Source organism: Balaenoptera physalus, assembly GCF_965194825.1.
Source record: "Balaenoptera physalus genome assembly, chromosome: 3".
Classification (NCBI taxonomy): Eukaryota; Metazoa; Chordata; class Mammalia; order Artiodactyla; family Balaenopteridae; genus Balaenoptera; species Balaenoptera physalus.
This window is the reverse complement of record NC_138890.1, coordinates 2,075,121-2,103,110: the sequence shown is the minus strand read 5'-3', so window position 1 is coordinate 2,103,110 and position 27,990 is coordinate 2,075,121. Positions and strand designations below refer to the sequence as shown.

General features: G+C 56.4%; 2 protein-coding genes across 5 annotated transcripts in view; one reads left to right on the top strand and one right to left on the bottom strand.

The window, feature by feature from the left end:
• Positions 1 to 22,487, bottom strand: part of PIP5K1C (phosphatidylinositol-4-phosphate 5-kinase type 1 gamma) — a 59,615-nt gene extending 37,128 nt beyond the window's left edge. For 2 of the 4 annotated variants that reach the window (XM_082454419.1, XM_082454420.1), the window contains exon 1: positions 22,261 to 22,486. In XM_082454419.1, coding sequence (XP_082310545.1) covers positions 22,261 to 22,354 — 94 coding nt within the window. In that variant the 5' untranslated portion in view covers positions 22,355 to 22,486. Of the gene's footprint in view, positions 1 to 2,544; positions 3,266 to 22,260 lie in introns of those variants that run through there. The other 2 variants (XM_082454418.1, XM_082454421.1) reach the window with 2 other exon arrangements.
• A 3,935-nt stretch (positions 22,488 to 26,422) lies between these two features.
• Positions 26,423 to 27,990, top strand: part of TJP3 (tight junction protein 3) — a 29,893-nt gene continuing 28,325 nt past the window's right edge. Inside the window, exon 1 of the mRNA XM_082453188.1 lies at positions 26,423 to 26,656. The gene's annotated coding sequence lies outside the window, so the exon portion shown is untranslated. The remainder of the gene's footprint in view (positions 26,657 to 27,990) is intronic.

The window sequence follows — 27,990 nt, the reverse complement described above, 5'->3', positions numbered from 1 at the left end:
ATTGATGGGAAACATCCAGGACAGGCAGATCCACAGAGACAGAGAGTGGGTTCCTGGCTGTCAGCGGCTCAGGGGAGGGGATGGGGACTGACTGCTCATGGGGACTGGTTTCTTTTTGGGGGGGATGGAACGTTCTGGAATTAGATTTTGGTGGTGGTGGCACAACAAAGCAAACATAATAAAGACGACTGAATTGTGTATTTTAAAAGGGTGAATTTTATGGTATGTGAACTCTATCTCAAAAAAAATTTTTTTTTTTAAGGAATGAATCCCTTTAGTTGCAAAAACACCACCCAGTGATGTGCGGCACCAGAGCCTCCTCCAGACCCTGCTCCTCTGGCAGTGATGTTGCAAAGCAAGAGGATGCAGGCCTCAGTCTCCCCACCTCTGAAACGGGGTCGTGCAACCAGATGGAGGTGTCTGAGCTCAGGAAGGGCAGCCAACCCTCCAGGCCGCCGCTCCCCCAACCTCCTGTGCGGAAGGACCTGTTTTTCCTTCTATTTCCAACCCATCCTGGGGCCAGACATCCATAAAACACAGTAAGAATCAGCTACTGGAGAAGTGAAGCGAAGACACGCAAGATCAAGTCCGAGGTTTTGCTCCTGATTCCACGCGCACACAACTGCAGTCAAACCAGACAGAAGTCACTGCCCCCACCTCCTGCTCTCACCTCGTGGAGGACCCACCATCGTGTCAGCTGTGACACTCTGCGCAGCCCGGCCTTGGCCTCTCCTCTCCCCTCTGCGGACAGTGTGGGGGGCTCCGGGCACCCCCAAAGCCCACTCGCTGACCCAGCCCGCCCCCCAGCACTGCAGACACGAGGGCCGGGTCGCTCTCTGTGGAGCCGTCCTGGGCGCTGTGGGATGTGGAGCTGCATCCCTACCCCCCCACTGGACGCCAGGGGCCGCCCAGTCGTGACGACCACAGGGGACAGGGTCCCAGGGGACAGGGTCGCCCAGGTGAGACCGTCTGCCCTAGTCCCTGTGGTCGAAAGCCCTCGGACGAGACGTTTACCACGGCAGTGACGGCCAGCATCACGCCCTCCCGTTGTGCTGGGCGCTGTGCGGGCCCTGTCCCGCAGACCGCCCACCCCATCCCGCCACTCATCCCTAACGCCACACTGACCGGGTGACATGGGGACTGGCCTCCCCAGTCTGCGTGGGGACCTGAGGCGACGGTCCCCATGGGAAAGCAACAGGCAGAGGTGAGAACCCAGGCACCCCTGACTCCACAACCCCGTGCTCGGCGGGTTTATCCCTCGGTTACACCATCATAAACCCCCTACCCGGGCTTTCTTTCTGGATGTACAGCGTTGATGTGAGTTGAGTCAACTTTCAAAATCACAATGTTTTGGAGATAAACCTGGGTTTCTTGAAAAGCGAGCAGATCTACATAGACAAGGCCAACATCCTCACTTGCCTGGATCCACGTTCTTGCCCTTCGTGGTCTGTTCCCCCCACGGTGTCCAGAGGACGCCGCCAAGTACCTGAGCCAGACCCCACCTGATTTAATGACCACATTTCACTACCACCATTTTACAGAAGGGGACACACGGGTTTGGAGAAATTTAGGAAGTTACTCCAGGTCTAAGATGAAAAAGCTTACGATCACGTCTCAGAATCCAGAAAAGTGTCCCATAAAATTCAACATGAAAGTCATGTCCAAAAAACTACAAAGAAACTACAGGAAAGGGGAAAAAAAAAAAAAAAGCAGGGGTGGGTCGTGAGGCAGGAACCACCTTTACTTAAAAATAAGTACGGTGGGCTTCCCTGGTGGCACGGTGGTTAAGAATCCGCCTGCCGGGCTTCCCTGATGGTGCAGTGGTTAAGAATCCACCTGCCAACGCAGGGGACACGGGTTCGAGCCCTGGTCCGGGAAGATCCCACATGCTGCGGAGCAACTAAGCCCGTGCACCACAACTACTGAGCCTGCGCTCTAGAGCCCGAGAACCACAACTACTGAGCCCACGCACCACAACTACTGAAGCCCGTGCGCCTAGAGCCCGTGCTCTGCAACAAGAAAAGCCACCGCAATGAGAAGCCCACACACCACAACGAAGAGTAGCCCCCGCTCGCCACAACTAGAGAAAGCCCACGCGCAGCAACAAAGACCCAACACAGCCAAAAATAAATAAATAAAATAAATAAATTTATTAAAAAAAATAATAAATAAGTAGAGGAATTCCCTGGCAGTCTGGTGGTTAGGACTCCGCGCTTCCACTGCAGGGGGCACGGGTTCGATCCCTGGTCGGGGAACTAAGATCCCGCATGCCGAGCAGTGTGGCCAAAACAAAAACAAAAACAAAACAAAACAAAATACAAAGCAAACACAGTAAACATATTCATATCAACCACAAGACAAGGAGTGCAGCTGTGAGGGTTACCACTCCAGTGGGGGCACTGGCCAATGCAGTAAGAAAAAAGAAAAGGAATGAATATTGAAAAGAAAAAAGACAAAATTTTAGAAAATCTAAGAGAACCAACTGACCAATCATTGAATTAAATGGAGCGGAGCAAGGTGGCCAGACAGATACCAGTGACTCACCTGAGGTCATACTGCAGACACGTCGGGAAGAAGTGGGATCTGGGAGTTTCTGCCCTTTGCACCCACCATCTGCTCTTATATGTCTGCCTATCCATGGTTTCACACTTGGGTTAATTTTAATCTGTCAAATGTAGATGACCTCTCTGATTAACAGACGTTAACAGGGCAGCTGCTAATCCTTCCTTCACCAGGGTCACACCTGGTGTGACACTGAATAGATGCGAATCTGGGGTCAACACCACACAGTGACAGAAATAAAGAACTTTCATATTTTTATATTACCGCAGACTTTCACCGCCAGCATTCATGACAGGGAAGGCTAAGAAGTCTAGAGTTAATAACTGATGAGGGTAGTTAACGTCCCAAAGAACATGTTGAAAAATATCAAACTCTAGTTAATGATACACAAATGTAAGTGTTTCAGGTGGAGTGTGCTGATGTCTGCAACTTTGAAATGCATCCATAAAATCAGATGGAGAGAAGGATGGATGAGTGATGGGCAGGTGGATTGAGGGATGAAGTAAATACAGCAAAATGTTAATTGTAGGATGCAAGCGGTAATCAGTCAGTGTCCACTGTCCAATTCTTTCAACTTTTCAGTACGGTTGAAGATTTTCTTAATAAAATCTTTTTCCTCCGGATTAAAGGTGAATTTTCCCCTTTGATGTCAGGTGTTTTTGAACTTTGGAGAAACACATTTTTGAGCAGATTCTGCCCAAAGAATGTGAGTGATCGCAGGGGCAGTAGTGGACACTACTGAGCACCAGCGTGCCAGGCCCGGCGTAACAGGCATTGCTCATCACACGTTGGAGGAGGCACGTGCCTACCTCAGGGCCTTTGCACTTGCTGTGTCCTCTGCCTGGGACGCGCTATCCGTACACCTCCTCGTGGCTGGCTCCTGTCCTCCGTGCTCGGGTCTCAGCATGAATGTCTCTTCCTAGAGACCTTCCTCAACCACGCCGGCCCCTTCCCACCCCCGACCCCTTGCACCCTCTACCACGCCCGTTTATTTCATGATACACATCACTGTCTGAAGCTAACTTCTTGATCGCCTTGTTCCTTCCTGGGAGAGCAGAGACCAGACTGTCTCGTTCACAGCCGCTTCCCCAGACCCAGCCCGCCTGCTGGCACACAGTAGGAGCATAGTAACTACAGGTCCAATGGAGCTGGGGCAGGGGAGGCTGGGATGGAGAGAAGGGGATGGACGGATGGGGGAGCAATCTCAGAGGGGGACGGCCAGGATGAGGAGACCCCGCTATGGGAGGAAGTGGGGCTGGGACCCCTATCACTGAGACAGGGGCCCGGGAGGGACATCCTGGAGGTGGCTGGACATGCAGGGCTGGGGACACGTGGGAGACGGGCTGTGGAGGTGGCAGCTGATGCCTAGAGCAGCGCTCAGCGCACAGCAGGTGCTCGCTGAGTCAGCGAGTGAATGGATGAAGACACGGACACTGGGAGGCACCGCCCGGCCCACAGCGGGGCTTGGCTGGGCCACGGGAGGAACCCACACCCGAGGTCGGATTCCCCGTCCCGGCCAGGTGGCTCCGAGTCCACAGCCACCAACCAGCTGGGGCTGCGGCGTAGTGAGTGGGGCCTCACCGCGGGAGGACTCGGGCCATGGTCTGGAACTTCAGAACAGATGGCAAGTCTCCAAAAAATGTGTGGGGATTAATACAAGGTATTTCCTTCCTCTTGCGTATGTTTTCTCTTATGATTTTGCATTTATCACTTTGCACCCCGGAACGGTGAATGGAACCAGGTGAGGAATGAAAAATTTTCCCCGGTGAGCGACTTCCCAGACGATATTCTGTCTGTTCACTCATTCATTCATTCCTTCATTCATTCACTCGTAACAAACTCAGTGAGCATCCCTTAGGTATAGGGTCCTGTTTTACAGATAAAATACTCCAGAGGAAACTGGTTCCTTGCCTAATGTTTAATAAGAAGAGAGTTTAAACACCCAGGAAAGCACACAATAAAAGACAGCAATGTGTTACTATGCAGGTTAAACAAATCTTTTTTTGTTTATCCCTTAAGTCAGGGGTCAGCAAGCAGTTTCTGTGCAGGGTCAGAGGAGACCCAGCAGAGGCCACCCAGGCGTCCTGGTGAGGGGAGTGACCTAAAGGTGGGTCTCACCCATGGTGGCCTGCTCCCAGGGGACACTGCACCATGTCTGGGGACATCTGTGGTCGTCACCACTGGGGGGCTCCTGGCATCCAGTGGGTGGCGGCAGGGATGCTGCGCCACACCCCACAGCGCCCAGGACACCCCCAGGGAATGACCCGGCCTGACATCAGCAGTGCCGGGGGAGACCTGGAGCAAATATAAAGATGTGTGGTACGGGGGGCAGAGCCTGCACATGCGGGTTCATTATACTATTCTCTAGGTGTTTAAAATATTTCATGATAAAAATATACTTACTCGTACTATCCTGTCTGCCTTGCATTCTGTTTGAGGTGCCCCGTAATACAAGGCTACGGCACACACACAGCCCCCCCCTGCGCTGGGCTGGCGCCCCACTAGCTGAGTCTCCAACCCTCTCGACACCCCTGGGAGGTAATCACCATTGGACCCACTTCATAGCCAGGGAGGCTGAGGCCCAGAGGTCCGGCGAGTTCAAAGGCTGCAGCGTCACCATTCGCCGCACTGAGAGCCACATCGCAGGCCTGAGGGGGAGGAAGGCTCTGGTGCCGTTTCCAGGTAAACCAGGGGTTGGAGCCACAGAGCTTGACCAAGGCTGCGTGGCCAGCAAGCCCCGGGGCCTGGGTGGGGTTCTCGGCCTCTGAGATCGACTGGGCTCCGGGGCAAGCCCCTTCCCCGCCCCCAGCTGCCCATCCAGCAGCTGGCGGAGAGATGCAGAGGCCCGGACAAGTGCACTGTGTGCAAACACGCTCCCAGGAGGCCAGGCCTTCGGAGAGCCAGCTGTGCTGCCACACAGCTCTGGGCCCGTTCACCCAACAGCGCGGGGCTGGGGGCAGGGGGACAAATGGAAAGGGCCCCCTCTTAGCAAAGGTATCTCATCAACTCAAGCTGTCAAGACACACGAGGTCCTGGCACCAGGAAATAAGGCCTCTTGTCTCACCATGAAGCAGTTGCCAGTCCCATTTCCCTCTTCACTCTGGCTCCTAGGGAGCTCAGCGTCAGACTGGCAGCCTCGCCCCCCAGCTCCCTGTCCTTAGAGGCAGGACAGCGCCAGCTCGCGAGGTGACACGGGGAGCTCCCCTCCTAGCCTGGCAGTTCAGGGGCAAGTCCCAACCTCCCCGAGCCTCAGTTTACCCACCTGCCAAACAGGTAAGAACAGTGCTGAGCTCCCAGGGTGTGGAGAGGAGTCTGAAGCACGTAGAAAGCCGTCCCCAAACGCACCTTGTTAGTTTTCCCATCGTCACCCTCCCCCACCTTCTTCCGTTCATCACGCATGTTCAGTTGGCGAGTCTGGTGGGGACGGTCACGGGGGCGCAGGCAGGACACGGTGGAAGCAGCACAGGACAGCTGGCACCACACGCACCCCTGCCGACCCGGGTGTGCAGCCACGCGAGGTCTGAGCTCCCCCTCAGCGAGCATGGCCCACTTCACACCCTCCCATCTGGTTCCTGGCCTCGTGTCCCTTCACACCAACATCTCCAGGGAGCCACACAACCCTCGCCCTTGGAATAACATCCCCGCGTGCCTGGGCTCCTTTCCAGAGTCCTCTGTGTGGGGAGGGAGTTGTGGCTGCCCTCCAGGGCCACGGCCACCCCCCTTCTCGGCAGACTCGGCGGCTGCGGGGAGCCAGCTGGGCGGCCTGAGCCCCGGGCAGGGCAGGCATCAGGGGAGCCGAGAGCAGCCTCCCGCCGGACGGTATGTGACAGGGCGCTGCAGGTCTGCTGGGGAACGTCCACCTGACACCCAGACAACCAGGTGCTGGGGACCCCTGCCTCACACCGTACACAGAAATCAACCCTGGACGGGGAAAGACTTAAAAGCAAAAGATAAAAAAACTTTAGAAGGAAATCAAGGAGAAAATCTTTCTGTCCTGGGGCAGGTGGGGATTAATGTCTCCCGTGCAAAGTGTGAGCTAAGTGGAGCTCCAGGGGGTCCCCAGGGCCCCGTGTGCACCTGGGTCCCTGCAGACTCACTGAGCCCCCGAGGGCAACTCTCGGAGGTGCTCAGGCCACCAGGCCAAGCTGGGCCGGCCCGTCCGCACAGCTACCAGAAGCTTCCTCCTGAACCCTTTCTGGGGCTTTCCCTGACCCTCCGGGTGGAGCCGTGCTGCCGACTGTGTCCTGCACCTGGCCTGGGGCCGTGCGGCCATCTGGTCACCTGTCCCCACCTCCACTGGGCTCAAGGACAGAGCCGCTGCCAGGGCCGGCACCGGCCTGGCACGGAGCGCAGGCTCACCTCATGTTGGATGACCGACTTTCGCTCTGCCCCCGGGCACAGACGTGCCTGGCTGTGCGCAGCCTTCCGCCAGGCCCACACTATCACCGCACCTCCTCCTTTGCGGATTTGGGTGCTGGGGTGAGGGAAGCCGCATCTGGTTCACACCCAGGTGGAGCTCGCCTTCCCCATGCCCATCCTGGGACCTCGGCAGTCCCGGCTCTACCCTCTCCTGGCGGCCTGGGTCTCTCCCTCCGGCACGACACACTGCGACCCCACCTTTGGTGCTCTCCTGACTCCACTGAGAGCTCCACGGGGCAGGCTTCCCCTCTCCAGCCCCCTCAGTGCCCCCGCATCAGCCCAGGGCTGGGCATGGAGTGGACCTCAGTGAGTATCCGCTGAGCGAGAAACCCTGGATGGCTGCATGGAGGAGGCTGAGGACAAGCACCACCGAGAGCCTCAGAGAAGAGCAGTGGGGACGCAGCACTCACGAGTCTCAGACACGTTCCCCCGAGCTGGACATCAGACAAAGGGCTGAAGGCCCAGAACGGCCACGGCCCGTGGTGCTTCCGGCCCAGCCTGTCCTGAGTGATGCCCTACTCGTCTCTCCTATTCAGTGGGGGAAACTGGGCTCAGAGAAGGGGTATTTGGGTGTTTTGAGTCGAGACAGAAACCCAATTCACACTGCTTGGTGAAAAAAGATGTGTGGGGGGAGGAATATTTGTTAATGTAAGTCAAGGGCCAGCAAACTGCCCTGTGGACTCAACCCCCCACTGCAATTGTTATAAATAAAGTTTTATTGGCACACGGCCCCACCCACTCATTCACAATCATGGCAGCATCAGCTCCCACACAGACCACCCAACCCCTCACAGAGAAAGCTTGCAACCCAGCAAGACCAAGGAGGCTGGGCGATGGGCTTCAAGCCTCGCTGGGCTAGGGGCCCCGAGGACTCAGTCTCCCCATCTCAGCTCTGCTGCTGCCCCCCCGGCAGGCACCTGGGTGTGGGGTGGACCAGCCCCTCCATCCTCTTGCCCCACATGAAGTCCCAGAGCAGGGAGGCTCTGATGCAACCAGGCCTGGTCCCACTCACCCAGGGCCGAGGCGCCCTGCCTGTGGGTTGGACAGGGGCTCACCAGGGGAAACCAGGTGGCCAGCGTCAGTGCTCGGGAAGGGGCCGGCAGGCGGGAGCCAGGTCGGAGGACAGTGGCCGGAGCGCGGTGGGGACAGTGCTCCCCTCACCCTGCAGGCACCTGGCGGAGGGTCATGCACTATCTCAGGACTGATGCTCGAGGTTTCTTGGCCCAGTTTGCCTCCCAGATGTATTTTTATTCTCCAGCAGCCCGGGCTGAGTGGCACACACCGCACTGGATTTCAGCAGACCGAGGGCACTGAGGGAGGTGGGGCCATGGCCGGAGGCCCCCTGGTTGCTCACGGCGGGGTGCTGCCGGTTGGGGGGTGCTGCTCTCACAGTCCAGTTCTGGGCCCCATATCCCAGGGGCCACCAGACCCTATAGGCCAGACCAGGAGCCAGGCCCCTGATGGCCAGCTGGGCCCTGGGGGTGTCACAAGGGCTCCTGCACTTCGAGGCCCCTCTGAGCCAGGCATGGGGGAGCTGACTGCCCAGCTCCACCCAGTGAGACAAGGACTACAAGCGCCCCGCTTTACAGGTGAGAAAAGAGAGGCTCCAAGGCCAAACAAGCTGCCTGATCCCACAGCCACAGCACGGGCCCATCCTGGGGGCGGCTCCTCCAGCCTGGCCCACAGCCTCACTGTAACCTTGCGAGAGATGGAGCCGCGAGGTTTGGGGCTAAGCCACCCTCAGATTCCTGACCCACAGAAAGTGTGAGATGATAAATGTTTATTACTATGTTAAGCCACGAAGTTCTGGGGTAATTTGTTACACGGCAATAACTAACCGATGCTACCTGGGTCTCAACATGGCCCCTGAGGCACAAACGGGAAGAGTGGATGGAGATGGGAGAGCTGTCCAGATGGAGGGCCCTCCCGGCCCGCAGCTCCTCCTCCTTCCTCCCCCCACTGTGTTCCCCCTACGTGGCCCCCTCACTGCTCCTCACACACGCCAGGCACAGTCCTGCCCCAGGGCCTTTGTACATGTTTCTCCTCTGCCTGAACACTCTTCCCCAGCGCACCAGTCAGGCCTGGATCAAACGCCACCCCCTCAGAGAGGCCCTCCCTGACCACCGGCTGCAGCTGGCTCCCCACCCGACTCTCTGTCACTTACAAGTCTACTTGGTTTAAACCTTCTTTTTTATAGTTTTGCTCCTCCGGTGGCTGCTCCCTTAGTAGCCATGAGCCCCGTGCGGGCAGCAATCACACCCTCCTGCACGTCTACAGCCCAGGGAGCAGGTGCCTGGCACTTGGCAGGACCGCGGGCACCGGCACCACCCCCTTCTCCCTGGTGATGGCCCCAGGAGTCATGACGAGGTCTGGGGCCAGGGCGCCAGGGCTTGGCTCAGAGGGCACACGGGGGGCAGGAGCCCCAGGGCACAGGCTGCTTTGTGTGAGCCACCAGCTCCAACCCTCCAGTCACTCCAGAGACCAGCCAGGGCAGCAGGGACAAAGAGTTAACGCTGACCGAGTCTGTACCATGAGGCCAGGGCTGTTGATTTGTTTAATCTGCCCAATGGACCTGTAAGGCAGGTATTATGATTACCTCCACGTGACAGATGTGGAAGTTGAGGCTCGGAGAGACCAGGTCACTCGCCTGAGGTCACCCAGGATAGAGAGGGAATGGATGGACTTGATTCCAGACGGCAGGCTTCAGCCTGAGCAACGACTGCATCCAGGAAAGGATGCAGGAAAGGAAAGAGCCAGCTGAGAGCCAGCACAGCCTACCAGGCAGCGGGAAGAGCCAGTGCAAAGGTCCTGGGGTAGGACCGTGCCTGCAGAGCTGGAGGGGGGGCGGGGGGCGGTCGGCAAGACGCTGTGATGCCAGAGCAGAGTCAGCGACAAGAGGTGAGGGCAGGGAGGGGACAGGCCCTGACACCACTGTCACCACTGGACCCACGTGTGACTGGTGATTAGGGTCCATCTCCAGCGCTTCCCAGACGGGGGGCTTCCTTGGAGGCAGGGCCAGGGTCTGTCTTGGCCCCCGCTATGACCAGAGGCCAGGCCACAAGGGCGCCCAGACAACTGGATAGGGGAAACACTGGGGTCCCACCCACAGCAACACAAAATTAACTCAAAACGCATCACAAACCTACACGAACGCAAGAGCTGAGACCATAAAACCCTTAGTATAAAACAGGTAAATCCTCATGACCTCGGGTCAGGTTGGGATTTCTTCGCTACAACAACCAAGGCACAGCAGCCGAAGAAAAAAGAGAGAAATGGAAGCTGGTCAAAACTGACACCACTAAGAAGATGAAAAGACAACCCACAGAATGGGAGGGAATGCTGTGGATCATCTATTGGAAGGAAGAGGGGCTCATGTCTAGAACACAGAAAGAACGCCTACAATTCAGTAATGAAAGCAAAACTAACCCAACTGGAAAATGAGCAAAGGACTTGAATAGACGTTTCTCCAAAGAGGACACACAAACGTCCAACACGCACACACGAAGAGATGTTCACCATCACTAACCATCAGGGAAATGCACACCAAGACCACGGTGAGCCCCCCACCCCCTGGTGAGGATGGGGGAGGGGAAGTGGCACGGCCGCTGTGGGAACGGAGCGGCAGCTCCTCAGAAGGTTAAACGGAGTTTCCATCTGACCCAGCATCACCACGGCTGGGTGTCCACCCAAGAGAAATGAGGACACGTGTCCACACAAAGGCTGTACGTGAATGTTCTCAGCAGCACGAGTCACAGCATCCAAAAGGTGCAAACACCCCAAATGTCCATCGACGTATGATGGATAAACACACGTGTCCCTCCACACACGGGAGCATCTCTCAGCCGTGAAAAGGGGTGAAGCCCCGACACCCGCTACAACGTGGATGGACCCTGAGAACACGATGCTCAGTGAGAGAAGCCAGACACAGAAGGACACACGGTGTGTGATTCCATTTACATGAAATGTCCAAACAGGCAAATCCACAGACACAGACAGTGGATTCGTGGTTGTCAGGGGCTGGGGAGGGGGATGGGGGTGACTGCTCATGGGGACGGGGCTTCCTTTTGGGGTGATGGGAATGTTCTAAAATCGATTGTGGTGATGGTCACACAACTCTGTGAATATAGTAAAAACCACTGAGTTGCACACTTTAAATAGGTAAAACCATGTGGCATGTGAATTATATCTCAACAAAGCTGTTACCCAAAAAAGTGTTTAGAAAAAAGTCTAAGTGCAGAATGAGGTCTGCAGGCCGACCTCGCTTTACTGCACTGAGCAGATACTGAGTTTTTGACAAAATGAAGGTTTGTGGAAGTCTATCGGCGCCATTTTCCCAACAGCATTTGCTCCCTTCGTGTCTCTGAGTCACACTGTGTTATTTCTCACATTTCAAACTTTGTCCCTATTATTATATTGTTATGCTGATCTGTGGTCAGTGATCTTTTACGTTACTATCAAAAAAAAAGATTACTACTTTCTGAAGGCTCAGGTGACCGTTAGCGTTTTTTAGCAATAAAGTATTTTTAAATTAAGGTATGTGCATTGTTTTTTAGACATAATGCTACTGTACACTTAATAATACTACAGTATAGTGTAAAGATAACTTTTTTTTTTTTCTGGCCGCATGCGGCTTGTGGGATCTTAGTTCCCCAACCAGGGATCGAACCTGTGCCCCCGGCACTAGAAGCGCAGAGTCCTAACCACTGGACCACCAGGGAATCCCCAAAGATAACTTTTATATCTGCTGGGAAACCAAAAATTCATGTGACTTGCTTTACTGTGGTATTTGCTTTATTTCAGGGGTCTGGAAGCAAACCTGCAGTGTCTCTGAGGTCTGCTTGCATTTTACAAATGCAACAGTAGGAGGTGTGTGACCAGGGCAGGTGTGCACCGCGAGTGCCTCCCAAGGGGCTGGCAACAGAGGTCCCTGGGGTGGGTATGAGGGTGGGGCCAGGCCTGTATCTCGTGCCAGAAACACACGGCAGCTTTCCAAAGGAGGGAAAAGAAAAATCACGAGAAAGCTGAATTCTGGGGGGGCGGTGGGGGGCACACGCAAAGGCCCTGTGGTGACAGGACACTCTCCAGGAACAGCAAAGAAAGGGTCTGTTGTGGCTGGAGGGGAGGGTGCAGCTGGGGGCCAAGCCCTGACCAGCAGCCCATGCTGCCCCCCCCCATTTCACTGCACAGAGCAAGTGTTTCCACAGTGGTAAACAGGAAACCTTGCAAAGGACAGGGCCAGGGGTTGGGGTGGGGGGCAGGGTGTTAATCCAGAACTCACAGGCCCTAAGTGAAAGAAGGTTCCAGAACCTTCACCACTCATGCCACAGACACAGCCTAACACCCATCTGGGCTGAGCACCGGCCTGCCACCAAAGTTCAGGGCCCGAGGCTCTGGGCAGAGACGGCCCTCAGGTCAGCAGACAATAACCACATGGAAGGTCTAAGGGGGGCGGACTCGGCCATGGAAATCGGGTGGGCTTCCTGGAGGAGCAGGCAGAGGACGGACTGTACAGGGGGGAGGAGGACCGAGGCAAGGAGGGTGGCTCCGGGGGTCACCAGGCACATTCTCAGTGGCTCCGCAGGTGGAAGGGTTCAGGCGGCTGGGTCAGGGTCACAGAGGGGCTGTCAGCCCAGGAAGGAGGCTTGTCCAGTCTCGGGCCCTTGGAGGGCCCCGCCGACCCCACGTCTCCAAATGCCGCGTGTGATCCTGGACTGAATCCGGGAGAGGGAAAAAAAGTTACCATACGGGACGGTTTGGGTTAATTCACAAAACTGTGAATCCCGACTGCGGGCCGCGCCGATGTTCCATTTCCTCCACGTGACCCCTGCCCTCAGCTCAGAGAGCGTCTTTGTTTATCGGACGTACAGCCCGTCCTCCGTCCTCCTTCCTTCAAGATTCCACGTCTGCAAGTCCACCTACCGGCTGGAATTTATCTGTAACCCACACGCGCAGGGCTGCCACGCTCCTTCTCAGGCACACGCAGGGCAGCAAGGTCTCGGGTGCCCTACACACGTGCCCAGCGAGCCCGAGCCAGGCGACGCCCTGCCTGCTCGGTTCAGCTCTCAGACCACAGACAAGTGTACTTTCCGTGGTCTCTTTAGTGCCATGTTTTCTGCATTTTTGTGTTTTTGGTGAGTGATTCTGCATCTAAAACTGCCCCCCAGCGTAGAGCTGAAGTGCTTGCTGGCCGGTATCCCAAAGGCAGGAGGGCAGTGACGTGCTCATGGGGACAGTACGTGTGTTAGATGAGCTTCGTTCAGGCAAGGGTTACAGCCCCGCCGTGAATGAATCAACAACTGGTATCAGACAAGGCGTCTTTAAACAGAAACGTACATCACACAAGGCTGCTGCATGGGGATCAGTTGTGACAATGGGGTGACAGAGGCGGAGCCTGGCCCCGCGTGTCCTCCCTCCCTTGGCAGAGGGCGTGTGGGTGTCGCCAGAGTGTCCCTGCAACTTTCCGCAGGCTTCAAAGGTTTCAAAATAAAACGTTAAAAAAATAATAATATATACGGAGACAGGTACACATCCGGAACAACGGTCATTACCTCTGTAGAAACGGAGGGTCGAGACAAATACATGCTCACTTTCCACTGACTGCAGGTCTGGGCTGCTGCTTTTTTCCAGTAGCATGTTATTATTTGTAGCTGAAGGCATGCCTTTCGCACGAAGACAGAGGCAGATGAGGGGAACTGAACAGAAAGCCCAGAAATAGACCAGCTACACGCAAGAATCTGGTCTGTAATCAAGGTGGCATCTGAAATCCGTGAGGAAAGCAGATTATCCAGGAAGTGGGGCTGGTCTGACCCTGAGCCACCTGGGAAGACTTGGCTCAATTAAACCCTTGTACATCTTATGCCAGGATAAATGCCAAATATAACAAGAATTTAAATGTAAAGAAAAAAATAAGTAAAATTATAGAAGTACTAGAAGAATTTAACTGTAACCTCGGAACAGAGGACACATTTCCATCATGACACCAAACTGGGAAACCATAAAAAGAGACTGATAGGGACTTCCCTGGTGGTGCAGTGGTTAAGAATCCACCTGCCGATGCAGGGGACCCAGGTTCGAACCCTGGTCCAGGAAGATCCCACATGCCACGGAGCAGCTAAGCCCGTGTGCCATAACTACTGAGCCTGTGCTCTAGAGCCCGAGAGCCACAACTACTGAGCCCACACACCACAACTACTGAAGCCCACGTGCCTAGAGCCCGTGCTCTGCAACAAGAGATGCCACTAAAATGAGAAGCCTGTGCACCACAACGAAGAGTAGCCCTCGCTTGCTACAACTAGAGAAAGCCCACACGTAGCAACGAAGACCCAACACAGCCAAAAATAAATTAAATAAATAAGAAAATAGAAGATACTATCTAAAAAAAAAAGAGAGAGAGAGGCTGATAAATGGGACCACATGAAAACAAAAACACCTGCCTGGCACTGATAATCATCTTAAGAGAAGATGGGGAAAAGCTACTTAAACTTACTTGTATCGTGGATTTAAAAAAAAAAAATCTTCCATAATATATAAAGAGCTCCCACAGATCAATAAGAAAAAGACTGGTAAGTAATTTGAAAATGGGAAAGATACAATCAGTATACAGCTTCCAGAAAATGAATAAGAGTCCTGAGATGTGTAGGATTAAATGCAGGAATGGGGTGAGTGGTGAAAAGGGGTCTGTGAGTGTGGAATCAAGACAAGACAGAGTGGAGACCTGAACGCTTGTGGGGGCAAAGGCACCAAGGACTCCCTGGTGGTCGATGCTCCATTTACCAGCTCTGACAAAGTGCAGGATGCTGTCCAGTGCCACTGGACTGCCGTGTGACCTGGGCGGGCAAGTCTCTGCTCCCTTTGCTGGGATACATTTTTAATAAAACAAAGATGAAACATTAAAAGGAAAAAATACGTGAAGACATTTCCCTCTGATTCACGTTTCCCTCTGATTCACGTTATGATAAATACAAGCTGCAACTATGCCCAGACCTCCCTTTGTTCCGTAAGTTTGGCAAAGATGGAAGAAATGGGCGAGGCACGGCGCTCTCACCCTTGCTGGAGGGAACTCAGAACGGTTCACCTTGGGTTCATCACGTGCATCTTATGATGCTCTGACATCTCGGGGGCCTTGCAGACCTGGGGACTGTCCCTCCTGGAGTCAGCCAACCCCTAGATCACAAACCACCTGCCTGTGAGCACATCTCTGCTGTGCCAACCAAGCCACTACGGGCCACACCCTCAGCACTCCTCATCCTGCTCACACGCAAGCCCAGGGGCACCGCCTCAACCGCCCCCAGCCAGAGCCCATGCCAGCCCACAGCCGCCGCCATTGAACGAGCCGATCCCAAGCTGGCTCAGGGTGCCAACGGTGCCCGTCCCTCCCATCCTGCGGAAACCCCAGGAAAGACCCATGTTTTCTCTGTGTCCAACCTGGCTTGCAGAGACGCCTCCATTCCCCACAAGCTAAGCCCCGTCCTGGACGGTTCGCAGGAGCTGGCTCATCTAATCCTCATGGGACCCCCGAGAGGAAGGCGTGCCTGGATGCCGCTTCACCAATGAGCTTCCTGTGGCTGCTGGGACCCTGCATCCTGCCTCTTCTCCACCTGCGCCCGCCCCCTTGGTCACCTCCCCTCGTCACACGCTGTAAAGGCCATGTCCTGCCAGGGGCGCTAAGACGTGTCCCCCCATGGACCCATCGGCTGCCTGGTCATCGCGCTGCACGAGGAGGCCCTTTCCCTGCCTCGTCCCCACCTCCTCGCCCCATGGCCGTCTGCCCAACCACTCCCTGGGCTCCAGACTCGGTCCTCTGCCCCCCACGTCTCCACGTCTCATACTCGCACTGTGCCCGACCGTCCCCCATCTCAGCCGAGGCAGCTTGTCCTTCCAGGGTCTCAGACCCCAACCTGGCAGTCACCCTCTACTCCTCTCCCCTCCCCCGCCACACTCAACCCTTCAGTAAGTCCGGTCGACTCGGCTTCTAAAATCTACTCTGCATCACTCCTTCCTCCTGCCTCCACCCGAGCCCAAGTCCCAGCATCACCACCTGGACCAGCACAGTCCCCTCCACCCTGGTCCCCAGCTCCCACCCTCCCTCCCCACAGTCTTTCCCCCACAGTGGCCAGAAGTAGCTCATGAGCACCTGAGTCAGGCCCCACCCCTCCTCTGCCCACAGCCCTCCAGGGATCCCTCCTACCTCGGGGTAAAAGCCCAAGTCCTCCCTGCGGCCCACAAGGTCCTGCCCGACCTGCCCCGTCCCCTCCCTGCCCCCCCCTTCCCTCTCTCCCCCTTGCTCACTCTGCTCCATCCACATGGGCCTTACTGTTCCTGCAACAACCCAGGCACAGTCCTGCCCCAGGGCCTTTGCACGGACTGTGCTCTCTGCCTGGGAGCCTCTCCCCACACCCCCTCAGTGCACATCCCCTCCTTCCTGCAGATCTCTGCTCAGATGTCGCCCGTCGCCCCTCCTGAGTACCTGGCCTCTATCAGCTCCCCCAACGCCCGTTTTTCTCTCCCCTTCTCTGCTCTGCTCTTCCCCGCGGCACTCGCCTCCCCTGCCGTGTTACACCTCTCTCTCCTTTCTTCACTTACTGTTTGCACACACCGCACCCGCACCCCCGGCATGCACACAAGGACCGTGCCCGTCTCATGCGGGCCTCCCCAGCACCTGGCCCGAGCAGTCTTCAGCAGCATCTGCTCACAAACACCTGACCTGTACCCCACAGCCCGAAACCTTCAACGGCAACCCCGTGCCCCCAGGATAACGGCCCATATGTGTGCATGACACGCGCATGATCGAGAGAGAAGAGCAACTGGGGCAGATGCTGGGGTCCCTTTCCTCAGTCAGAGCCAGAGGCCAGGTCTCCAAATGCCTTTCCACTGGCTCAGGCACTTGGGGCCCCTCAGGCTGGACCCCTAACCCCTCCATGGGGCCTGGTGGCACCTAGTACAGGGGTCCCGAGGCTAATCCCCAAGTCAGTAATCCCCCCCACGTGGGCAGTCCCCACTGTCCAGCTGGCAGCAGCCAGGAAATCCCCAGCGGGGTCCCGACCTGCCCTGTCACATGTGGTGCCACACAGCTTAGTGGGGACAGCGGGAACAGGAGGGCCCGGGGCCTGCTCACCAGGCTGGTAAATGCCCGGGCCACACGGCTGTCACTTAACGAGCACCGCCGGGGGTGCAGGTCTCACCTCTCCATGCCCCACCGAATCCCTGGGACCCCTGCCCTCATTCTGAGAGGCGGAGGCAGGCACACTGTCCTCAGCCCAGGCAGGGCTGAGCCCGGTCAAGCCCCAGGCCGCCCTGCCCAGGATCCCATGGGAATCCACCAGCCTTGGGGGCCCCGAGCAGCCCCCCAGACCTGCTCCTCACCCATCAGCACAAGCCTGCCAGGGCGTGGACCCCCAGACCTGCTCCTCCTTGGGCCTCGCCAACCGCCCTCCCCCCACCAACTCCAGGGTGCAGGCCTCCCTCCCCTCCCTCCCCCACCACGAGACCACCGTCCAGGCCCCCAGCCCCACTCACCTGGACGCCCACCCCCGCAGCCCCTCCCCACCACGCAGGCGGAGGGCTCTCGCTCTGTAAAACGTGACTCTCTGCCCTGCTTAAACCCACCAGCACCACCGACTGGCCTCAGACCAGAACCCGAGCAGGGCCAGGCCCCCCACCCCTTCCCTTCTGAGGAACGAATAACGCTCATTCCTGCCTCAGGGCCTTTGCACTGCTGATCCCTCTGCTTGAATGCTCAACCCGGCTGCTATGTCTCACTTGGGTCACCTGCTCCCCTGACCACCTGGCAGCAGCAGGCCCTGGTCACCCCCTGGGGCCACGGCGCCCGTTTCACTGCCCTGGCAGCTCCCCATGGGCCGGCGTGGTCTGACTTAGGGGTCGGCAAGCGTTCTCCGTAGAGGACCAGCCAGTGAGTGTCTCTGACTTTGCAGGCCACGGGTCTCTGTCTCAACTCTCAGCTCTGCCGCTGTAGCTAGACAGCCCCGTGGACCACAGGCGATCGACAGGGAGTGGCGAAGCGCCAAGAAGACGTGACAGACAAAAACCGGCGGGCGGGATGGACCGGGGCCTCAGTCTGCAACCGCTGGCCTCACCTATTTGCCATCGCATCCTGACCCGCACCAATCTGAAGGTGAGGGAGCCCAGGCGCCGGACACCCGCCCCCGCCAGCAGGTGCTCCATAACGTCCAACAGGCCCTGCCCAAGGGCAAAGCAACAGGTGATCGCACGTCCCCGTGAGCCGAGTCAGATGGCAGCCCCGCCTGCCCAGGCTCTGGGGGAAGCGGTCCCTCGAGCTGGCACCCATGTGGGGCCGGCCAGGCCAGCACCCTTCCAGGGCTCTACAAGCCAATCGACCTGATCCAGCTCCACGAGAAAGGCACAGTCATCACACCCATTTCACAGATGGAGACACCGAGGCAGAGGACCCCCTGGCTGGCAACGGCGGTCCGGCTCCCAAGGCCTCTCCACGGAGAGGACCAGGCTGCCGGCCCAAGCGCCGGACATGGCCTCACTAGAAAGTGGCCAGGGTGGGATTAGAACCGGAGCCTTCTGCCTCCCAAGGCCATTGTTGACTCCCAACGAGCAGACGAGGGACGCTGCTGCCCGCGGTTACAATCCGCCCACAGCTACAGAGGAGGCCCCTGGTGATGAGGCCCCACCCCCAGCCATGCTGGCCCGACGCTGCTTTTCGAGCACATGAGGCCTTTTGCTTGGGCCCTGCTGGCTTCCTGCGCCTCCTTCAGGCCTCCCTCAAATGTCATGGGAAGCCTCGTTGAGAGGACACAGTAGAGCAAGAACTTGAAAGAACTAAGGAAGCAAATGACAGCGATACGGAGGATGAGCATCCCAGGCAGAGGGCGCAGTGGGGCAGCACCAGGCCTGGCGAGCTGGAGGAACCGCGAGGAGGTCAATGTGTCCGGAACAGAGTGAGCGAGGGGGAGACAGGGAGGAGGGGAGGGCAGGGAGGGGACAGGGCAGGTCGTGCAGGGCCTTGTGGGCCGCAGGGAGGACTTGGGCTTTTACACCCAGGAGGTGGGACCCTGGAGGGCTGTGGGCAGAGGAGGGGCGGGGCCTGAGTCAGCTTTTAGTGGGAGCCTTCTGGAGTGAGCGGGAGGGAGCACAGGAAGAGACAGGGGGCCAGGCCAGCCATGGATGATGGGACTGAACCAGGTGGTGGCAGAGGAGTGGGGAGCAAATGGGTGGATTTTTGGTCCACTTTGAAGACAAAGCCGACATAATTTCCCACCAGGTTAGACGTGGGAGGGGCCAGGGGTCAGCGGGGAATGCAGCTGACTATTCTGAGAGATCACGGAAGCAGGAAGGACAGGAGGGAAACTGCTCAGAAACACCAGGCCACAGCGCAGGCCAAAGCCCACAGGCAGCTTGTGGACACCCACAGGGGCCCCGTGAATGTGCCCAAGAGCCCAGCCTTTCTGAGATCCTCCACAGAACCAGGCACTCCACAGAGTCCCCAAAAGCCAGCAGAGAACACCATCGGGCCTTCCCTGGACCGGGGCTCAGGAGCCCGGGAGTTTAAAGTAACCGGATTCTAAAACACCACCGATACATTTCACCTCCCATCAGATTGGCCAAAATGACCGAGGCCGATAACATCCGGAGCTGGCAACGCTGCGAGGAGACAGACAGTCTCTCTTGGCTCCTGCTGGACCTTTCCAGAAAGCCAGGGGGCATCAATCTGGTTGCGCCTGACCCAGCGGTTCCAAGGCGGGGACTCCAACCACTAGAACTGAGAGCACCAGGGCTACAGGCCCACGTTCAAAGGTGTTTACTGCAGCATCGCTTGTGACAGCAAAAGGCGGCTCCAGAAACCACTGGATCGTCCCTCAGCAGGAAGCTCGTGCCTAAAGGGGGTGGGCTGTCACTAAAGTTCACCAAGCGCCCTCCACCTGCTGACGCACTAACTCAGGTAAAGCTGGCAGTGTGGCCCCATTTTACAGATGGAGACACTGAGGCTCAGAGAGATCAAAGCATTTGCCCTGTGAGGTCACACAGAAATTGAGTGGGACCCAGGCAGGATAAGGGGTTTCCACCTTCTCAATCACAGCACCATATTCTCTCTCTCTGGAGAAAAGAATTGATACCAACGTGGGGAAAAAAAGCCGTATTATGGATAAAAAGCAAGCAAGTTACAGAATGATGGGTGAAGTACGGCAGCCCTCACCCCGGGTGACTGTGTCTTCAGGGGACACTGGGCGATGTTCAGGGACATCTGTGGTTGTCAGGACTGGGGGGGCTCCTGGCATCAAGTGGGTGGGGGCAGGGATGCCGCTGGACCCCACAGTGCCCAGGACGGCACCCACAACAAAGAACTTTCCAGTCCCAAACTAGCACTGAGGCATCAAGACTCTGGCATCGTACGAACCCCCTGGTGAGCAAGCAGACCCATCTGTGTGTTTACGCATCGGTTCGAGCAGCAGGAAAGGCATGGACAGTTGTTCCCCAAACTTAAGAAAAACGGGTTCGGCGGAGGAGAGACAGCTATTAGCCCTAAAGTGAGTGAAATAAGTGATCAGCTGTGGGAACCGGATTTCTGCGGGTTTGGGGACAGGAGCGGGGACGGCCCCTTATGGGCCAGGTCCCTGTGCTCAGACCCAACCACAGCCAGGGCCTGGGACTTTATCTGCCCCCATCAGATCACTTAGCCCCTGATAAGACAAGTGTATGCTGTGTGGCTTTCCTGTGGGCACTGCATCCTAGGCTATTGTGTCTCTGCCCAGCACAGGGCAGAGGGCTGCTGAAGGAGGTCAGGGGGCTGAGAAAGGACTTCAGCCGGGTCCCTCTGCCATGTCTGGGGCTGGCCAGGCAGGGCATCGCCGCCAGCAAAGACCGGGAGCCAGAGGGCCGGATGGTTGGAGCTGAACCAGGGTAACCCACCAAGCAGCTCCAGATGGCAGCAGGAAAGGAAGCAGTGGGAGTCCTCTGGAGCCCGGGGGAGCTCGCTCGCTCTGGCTCTTTCTCCAGACATTTCTCCCAACTCCCAGGCAGCACAGCATCTGCTTGCCTGCCAAGGAAGCTTCGGGAGGCCCGGGGGAGAAGGAGGATGGATGCCCCTGTGGGTGTCTACAGGGGACTCGCCAGAGAGGGCTGCCTGGAACAGAGAACTCCGCGGATCCAGAAACTTCCTATTTGGGAGCCTGCAACCTTGACCAAGAAGGAACCAGGCAGTGGCTGGGCTCTGCACACCGCCCCAGGGAAAGGCAGACCGTGGGCCCACAGGGCTGGGCGAGGCTGCCTCCTTCCCCAAACCTGCTCTGCTAGAGGGCCAGGGAGGCATGCCAAGGAGAGGAGCTCAAGAAAGCAGTGCCCCTACAGAGCTACGGCAGCCCCCCAACATCCAGGGAAAAGGCTGCAGGGGGCCTTCTCCTCCCCCACCTGCTTGCCAAGCCCTGGCACTGAAGGTGCCTGGAGATGTCATCCCCCTACCTACCTCCGGTTACAGGAGGTAAACTGAGACCCAGAAAGGGAAGGAATGGCCAGTGGACTAGAAACCAGGTCTGGTGAATTCCACAAAACTGAGGTTGTCAGGAGGCTGACCCAGCTGGCCTCGGAGACCCCCCACTTCCGCCACAGCAGCCCCTGCCCTTAGCGACCAGTAGGATGTGCCCACAGGGTGACGGCTTGCAGGGGAACGGGTGAGGCCCGGAAGCCGATACCAGCAAAGTGGACGGCCCTGAGCAGTGGGTCCAGACGGTGGGGGGGGAGGGGGGGAAACATGTGGGACAGCGTCACCCCTTGGAGGCAGGGCCCCCCACCGTAACGGGGGTACTCCACTATCCCACATGCAGAGCAGCCCCCTGACAACAAGACTGGGGGGGACGTCGTCCCCAAGCGCCCTCAGCAGGAGGCAGTGCACCCACCTACTGCGCGTCCTAAATAGGGGTCGCATCCCTCCCAGAGCTGAGGACCCATCTTCCCCGCATGCCTCCAACGGGGTCTGCTCCACCCACAGCCTCCCAGAATGGGGCCCTGCGCCCACCCCCGCTCCCAGACAGGCGGCTCCCCCAAGAACCCCGGGAATGGGCGGCGCCACCCCGACCCCAGGGCGGGGCGTCTCGGGCCCCGCGGAGCGTCCCCCGGCCCCGGAGTGGGGCGTTCCATCCCCCCCGCGAGCGCCCCCGAGTGGAACGTTCCGGCCTCCCCGCTGCGGGTCCCGACGCCCCTCCGGCGCTCGGACGGGTCCACTGGGCCTCGGCAGGGGGGGGCAGGCGGGTCCATTCGGGGAGCGGGGAGAGAAGGAGGAAGGTCTGGAACCGTTACCTGCTGCCGCACTGCTCTCTGCCGCCCAGGCCGCCTCCGAGGTCACGGCCCCCGCCTCGGCGCTCTCCGCCTCGTCCGGCACCTCCAGCTCCATGGCCGCGCGCGGACCTGCCGGCGGGCGGGCGGGCGGCCGGAGGCTGCTACCCGAGCTGCGGCCGCCGCCGCCGCTGAACAACAACCGCCACCGGCTGGAGATCTGAGGGAGGGGGCCGGGCCAGGGAGTGAGGGGCGGGCCCGGGGCGGGGCCAGGCGCTGCGCCATCGCGCACCGCGCGCACCGCCAATCGGAGCTCGGGGGCGGGGCCTGCGTGCGTCCCGGGCCCCAGGAGCGCCGCGAGCGCCCTCACGTGCCCAGGGGGTGGAAGGGCAGCGCCATTCCTGTCAATATTACTGTAGTACGTAAGAGCGTTATTATACATAACGAGCATAAATAATAATTACAGTTAAAAATTGTCATCATATTAAAAATAAAATGTATATTACATATGCTTATGTTTGATATAAATAATAGTTACGTAATAATAAGAAACAAATTTTTATCATTATGCACAATATACAAATTATATGTGATATTGTCATGATACATTAACGTGACTATTAAACAAACAGTAATATGGTTTTGTAATAAGTAATATTAATATGTAACGTAAAAATATTATTTATGATCTATAACGTAGTAAAAATTAGATATATGTAACAATAATATCCTTAAATGCCAAGCTTAGTGCTAAAGCCTTTATATGCAATACCTCCATAAGTTAGGGACCTGCTTTTTGTTTCCTTTTTTTTTAACTACTACCATATTCTCAATACCTAATGCAGAACATTACACCTAGAAGACAATAAATATTTGATAATATTGATCAACCAGATGGAAACTATTATCATCCCCATTTTACACATGAGAAAACAGGAGCGCAGAGAGCTGAAGCCACGTGTTTGGTATCACACAAAGGACCGTGCTGTGAAGCGTCCCCTTTACTTATTGTATTAAGAATAATAATATTATTTAAGTCTAATGGTGAACTCACCAACGACATGGTTAGGCAGTCATTCATTCTGAGGTCATGGTTTGGGGAGTAATAAATGTTGCTATGAGTAGTTTTATTCATTATTAATGATTTCTGCTGGGAGGCAGGTGGGGGAGTCCAGACGCTCAGCTGGTGTGGGTGAAGCTGGGCTGTTTTCACCCAGGCCTGTCCGACTCCAGACACGTGACCCCTCTTCATTGTCAGGGTGCTGGCGAGGTCAGCGGGAGGCCGACAAGGCTGGGCTTAGGGGTGCTTGGTGGTGGATAAGGGGGAATCAGCAAGATGGAGCAGGCCTCGGTCTGACCCAGGGGTTAGAAAGATGCTCCTGAAATGTTCTCCATCAAAACAGGGAGACAAATCAAGAAAAAGGAAGACGCAGAGAACAGGACCCAGGATGAGGTGGAGGGATCCCCTAGGTTAGCTGTGTCCTGTTAGAATTAAGCCTACCCAGAGAGGAGGAGTCAAACAGCTCCAGGGAATCAACAGATGATGGATAAACACAATGTGGTCCATTCATACAATGGGATATGATCCCGCCTTAAAAAGAAGGGAATTCTGACACACGCTGCAACGTACGTGAACCTGGAGGACGTGATGCTCAGTGAGAGAATCCAGACACAGAAGGACAACTACTGTGTGATTCCACTCACAGGAGGTCCTAGAGGAGTCACATCCACAGAGACAGGAAGTAGATGGTGGGGACCACGGGGTTGGGGAGGGGCTGGGGAGTCAGTGTTTCCTGGGGACGGAGCTCCAGTTTGGGAAGATGAGAAAGTTCTGGAGATGGGCGGAGGGGATGGATGCACGACAATGAGAATGTGCTTAATGCCACTGAGCTGTGCACTTAAAAACGGTTAAGACGGTAAATTTTATGTTATGTGTATTTTGCCACCATTTTTTTTTTAAATAAATTTATTTATTTTTGGCTGTGTTGGGTCTTCGTTTCTGTGCGAGGGCTTTCTCTAGTTGTGGCAAGCGGGGGCCACTCTTCATCGCGGTGCGCGGGCCTCTCACTGTCGCAGCCTCTCCCGTTGCGGAGCACAGGCTCCAGACGCGCAGGCTCAGTAGTTGTGGCTCACGGGCCTAGCCGCTCCGCGGCATGTGGGATCTTCCTGGACCGGGGCACGAACCCGTGTTCCCTGCATTGGCAGGCGGATTCCTAACCACTGCGCCACCAGGGAAGCCCGCCACCATTTTTTAAAAAGGCTCCAGAAGTTCTCTGGACACACGCCATGGATAGAACTCCTGATTCATTTTGAATCTGTCTCCAGAGAAGATCTACATCAGTGATCCTCAAAGCTAGGTGCCTGGACTTGCCCCCATCAGCATCAACCAGGAGCTTGTTAGAAATGTAGGTTCTCGGGCCCCAGCCCAGCCCTCCTGCATCAGAAACTCCGGGGGCGGGGACCCACAGTCTGTCTTTCAATGAGCCTCCCAAGGCAATTCAGATGCCTGATAGAGTTTGAGAACCACTGGCTCAGACAACTGGGAATGGAGAGGAGGGGCCGGGATCCCGTGGGGTAGCGGCTTTTGCTCCTCTTGCTTCATCCCCCCAAGTGCCTGCTCGATATTCCCATTTTGCAGGATGGAAAACTGAGGCTGCCCAGCTGGGGCTGGTTGCCTGGTTTCGGGCACCCCCTCGTGGCTATCGTGGGTATTTCTGTCAGCACTGGGTCCTGCAGGTAAGAGGGACTTTATGAGTCTTCCACCCCCTCCCCATATTCCATTCATTCATTCCACAAATATTTATTGAGCACCTACTGTATACCAGACACTGTTCTAGGCCAGGAGGATACACAAATAAGCAGAACCAAATCCCCGACCTCAGTAAAGAGACATCTAGGGAATTCCCTGGTGGTCCTGTGGTTAGGACTCCATGTTCTCACTGCCGAGGGCCCGATCCCTGGTTGGGAACTAAAATCCCACAAGCTGCATGGCGTGGCCAAAAAAGAGAGAGAGAGAGAGAGACATCTAGAAGACAAACAAACAAGCAAACAAGACACAAGGCGTTTCTGCTGCTAATAAATACTTTGAAACTAATACAGATGTGATACAATGGCAACAGAATGTGATTGCAAAAGGCTCCACAGCTAATACATATTAAGCTCCTATTCCAGTGTTTTCTGATAGAACTACAAGGCAAGCCCATTTCAGTTTAACTTTTTAAATGTCATTTAAAATTTTCTAGCAACCACATTAAAAAAAATTAAAAAACCAAAAGCAGGTGAGATAACTTCTAACACTATATTTCATTGAATGCAATACATTCAAAACTATTATCATTTCTACAGGGAATCGATAGGTAAAACCAATGAGCTATTTTACATGCTTTTCTGCACAGCTGCTCTTCCTAATCCAATGTGTATTTTACCTGCATGTCATTCATTCAGACCAGCCACCTGTGGGTCGCAGCTGGAAGGTGCAACTCTACTGTGTGCCCAGCAGAGTTCTCAGCACTTTATGGACGGACGTTCATTCACTTTACTGTAGGAAACAACCCTAGGAGCAGACGCCAGTGTTGTTCCCATTTTTAAATTTTATTTTAGTTTTCATTTTATTATTATTATTATTTTCATATTTTTTTTTGGCCACGCCTCGCGGCATGTGGAATCATAGTTCCCCAACCGGGGATCGAACCTGTGACCCCAACACTGGAAGCGTGGAGTCTTAACCACCGGATCGCCAGGGACGTCCCCGTTGTTCCCATTTTTTTAGGTAAGGAAACTGGGGGGCTGGAGACTTGCCCAAAGCTGCCCAGCTGGGAAGTGATAGAAAATTCTCAGTGTGGGAATCCGGCCGGTCACTTGGTGGCACAGAAGCAGAATTTGCGCTCAGATCTGCGGGGAGGGAAGGAGCAGCCCTGCCACAAGCGGTGGGACGCTGTGCCTGGTGGAAGGCAAGGCGAGCAGTGAGGGGATGGGGGGGTGGGCAGGGATGCGCCATTCATTCATTCATCCTTGAATTTTTCCACAAATGTCTCCCAAGGACCTGCCACATGAGCCAGTCCCTTGCTGATGCCAAGGGCTCAGCGGTGGCCCGTGCAAGCAGGGCGGGACTGGGCGTCCCTGGCCTCTGGGCCAGCAGGGGTTAAGGTCAGCTGCTCCCACGTGAGAGCACCTTGCGACAGAGCAACACACCCAACCAGGTCTCTCTCACTCTCGCTGGTTTGCCTGTGCCTGTCGCCCTGCTGGTTCCACCTGGCACGGGACCGGCTAGCCTGTGGCCACCACAGGGAGGCAAAGTTGGGCAAACAGGTGGGGAGACCAGAGCTCAAGCCTCGGGTCCCCTCCCCGCCCCTGATGCCAGGCGGAAGCCCAGGCCCTAGCTCCTGTCGTCTGCCCAGAGGCCACCCAGCCTCCTAGACAGGTGAGTCCCCCAACCCGATCTGCCCACCATCCCGAAGGCACTGCCCAGACTGGGCTCCCCACTGTGGGGTCCTGGGCCCCCTGTCACCTCCCCCCACCACCAGGCTCCCCAGAAAGTAGAAAACTGACACCGCTGTGTGGGCATTTGACATAGTTTCTAAGGGATTATCTGGCCGGCAGTTACTGCCCCTGGCAGCCCGCCCAGGATGCCATAGCCGCAGACTTCAGAGGGCCATTGTTGGCCCCGGCTGTTGCAGGGGGGCTGAGGGGGCACAGACTGGCCTCTGATCCCCCAAACTGAGGCGGGGAGGCTGGCGGGGAGATGGCAGGTGAGGCAGCCTGGCACCTGCTTGGTATCTGGGCCTCCTGGTACTTCGTAAGAGGCCCCCAGGTTTTCAGACAATTGCATCTCATCTCTGACCCCTCTCCAGGTGCTGGAGCGGGGGGAACGGGGGGTTCTGGGGAGGCTTATCTTGCTTATCTTGATTTCTTCTCTGGGTGAAATCTCCCAGCGGAGAAGTGCAGGAAGGGGCGGGTGGATGGTTGTCACAACAGTCTGCAGAGCTGACTGTGGGCAAGGAGCCAGGATGGTCTCCGGGCAAAGGAAGCTTAGACCCAGGAGAAGACAGGGATCCAGTGGCAAGAGCTTTTTCTGGGTCATTTGCTCCCAAAAAGTGCAGGACAAAGAGAACTTCCCAGCCAGCCAAGTGTCTGATTGCACCTCAAGGCCTCAAGGCTCTTTGTCTGGGCCCAAGAGGGCCCTCTGGGGCTCGGGAGGCATGAGTGTCCCAGTTGCAGGGTATAGAGCCGGCCTGGCGTTTGGGGTCACTCCCGGGAAGCAGAGCTGCTTAAGATCTGGGGTCTGTGGGGTTGGGAGCGGGGACATCTTGACTGTCAGATCCCACCCTGCCTGGGTTTGGAGAGAAAAACCCATGGAGTCAAATAGGGCTGGCTTCAGTTTTCCACTCTGTAAACTGGGTATAATAAGACTCACCACGTCGCAGGGCTGCTGAGAACAGCATATGATAGAGCAAGTAATAGATTCCCAGTCATGCAGGGGTCAAGGTAAACTGTCCCACCCTAAATCAGAACTCAGAATGCCAAGCCAGTGGCAATGTCCCATTGCCTTCCTGTTTTGCGGAGGTCGAACCTGGGCTCAGAGAGGGGCAGCCACTTGCCCTGGGCTGCAGAGTAAAGTAGGGCTGTCAGCCTGATAGGAGTCAAATTGCGGAGAGTGGGGAGGTCTGGGGGCTGCCTATGCCCCCAGCCAATACCCCAGTTTCAGAATCTGTAAGAGTCCTGCCTCCCCGGCTCAGGGCTTCTGTGTGGCCCCAG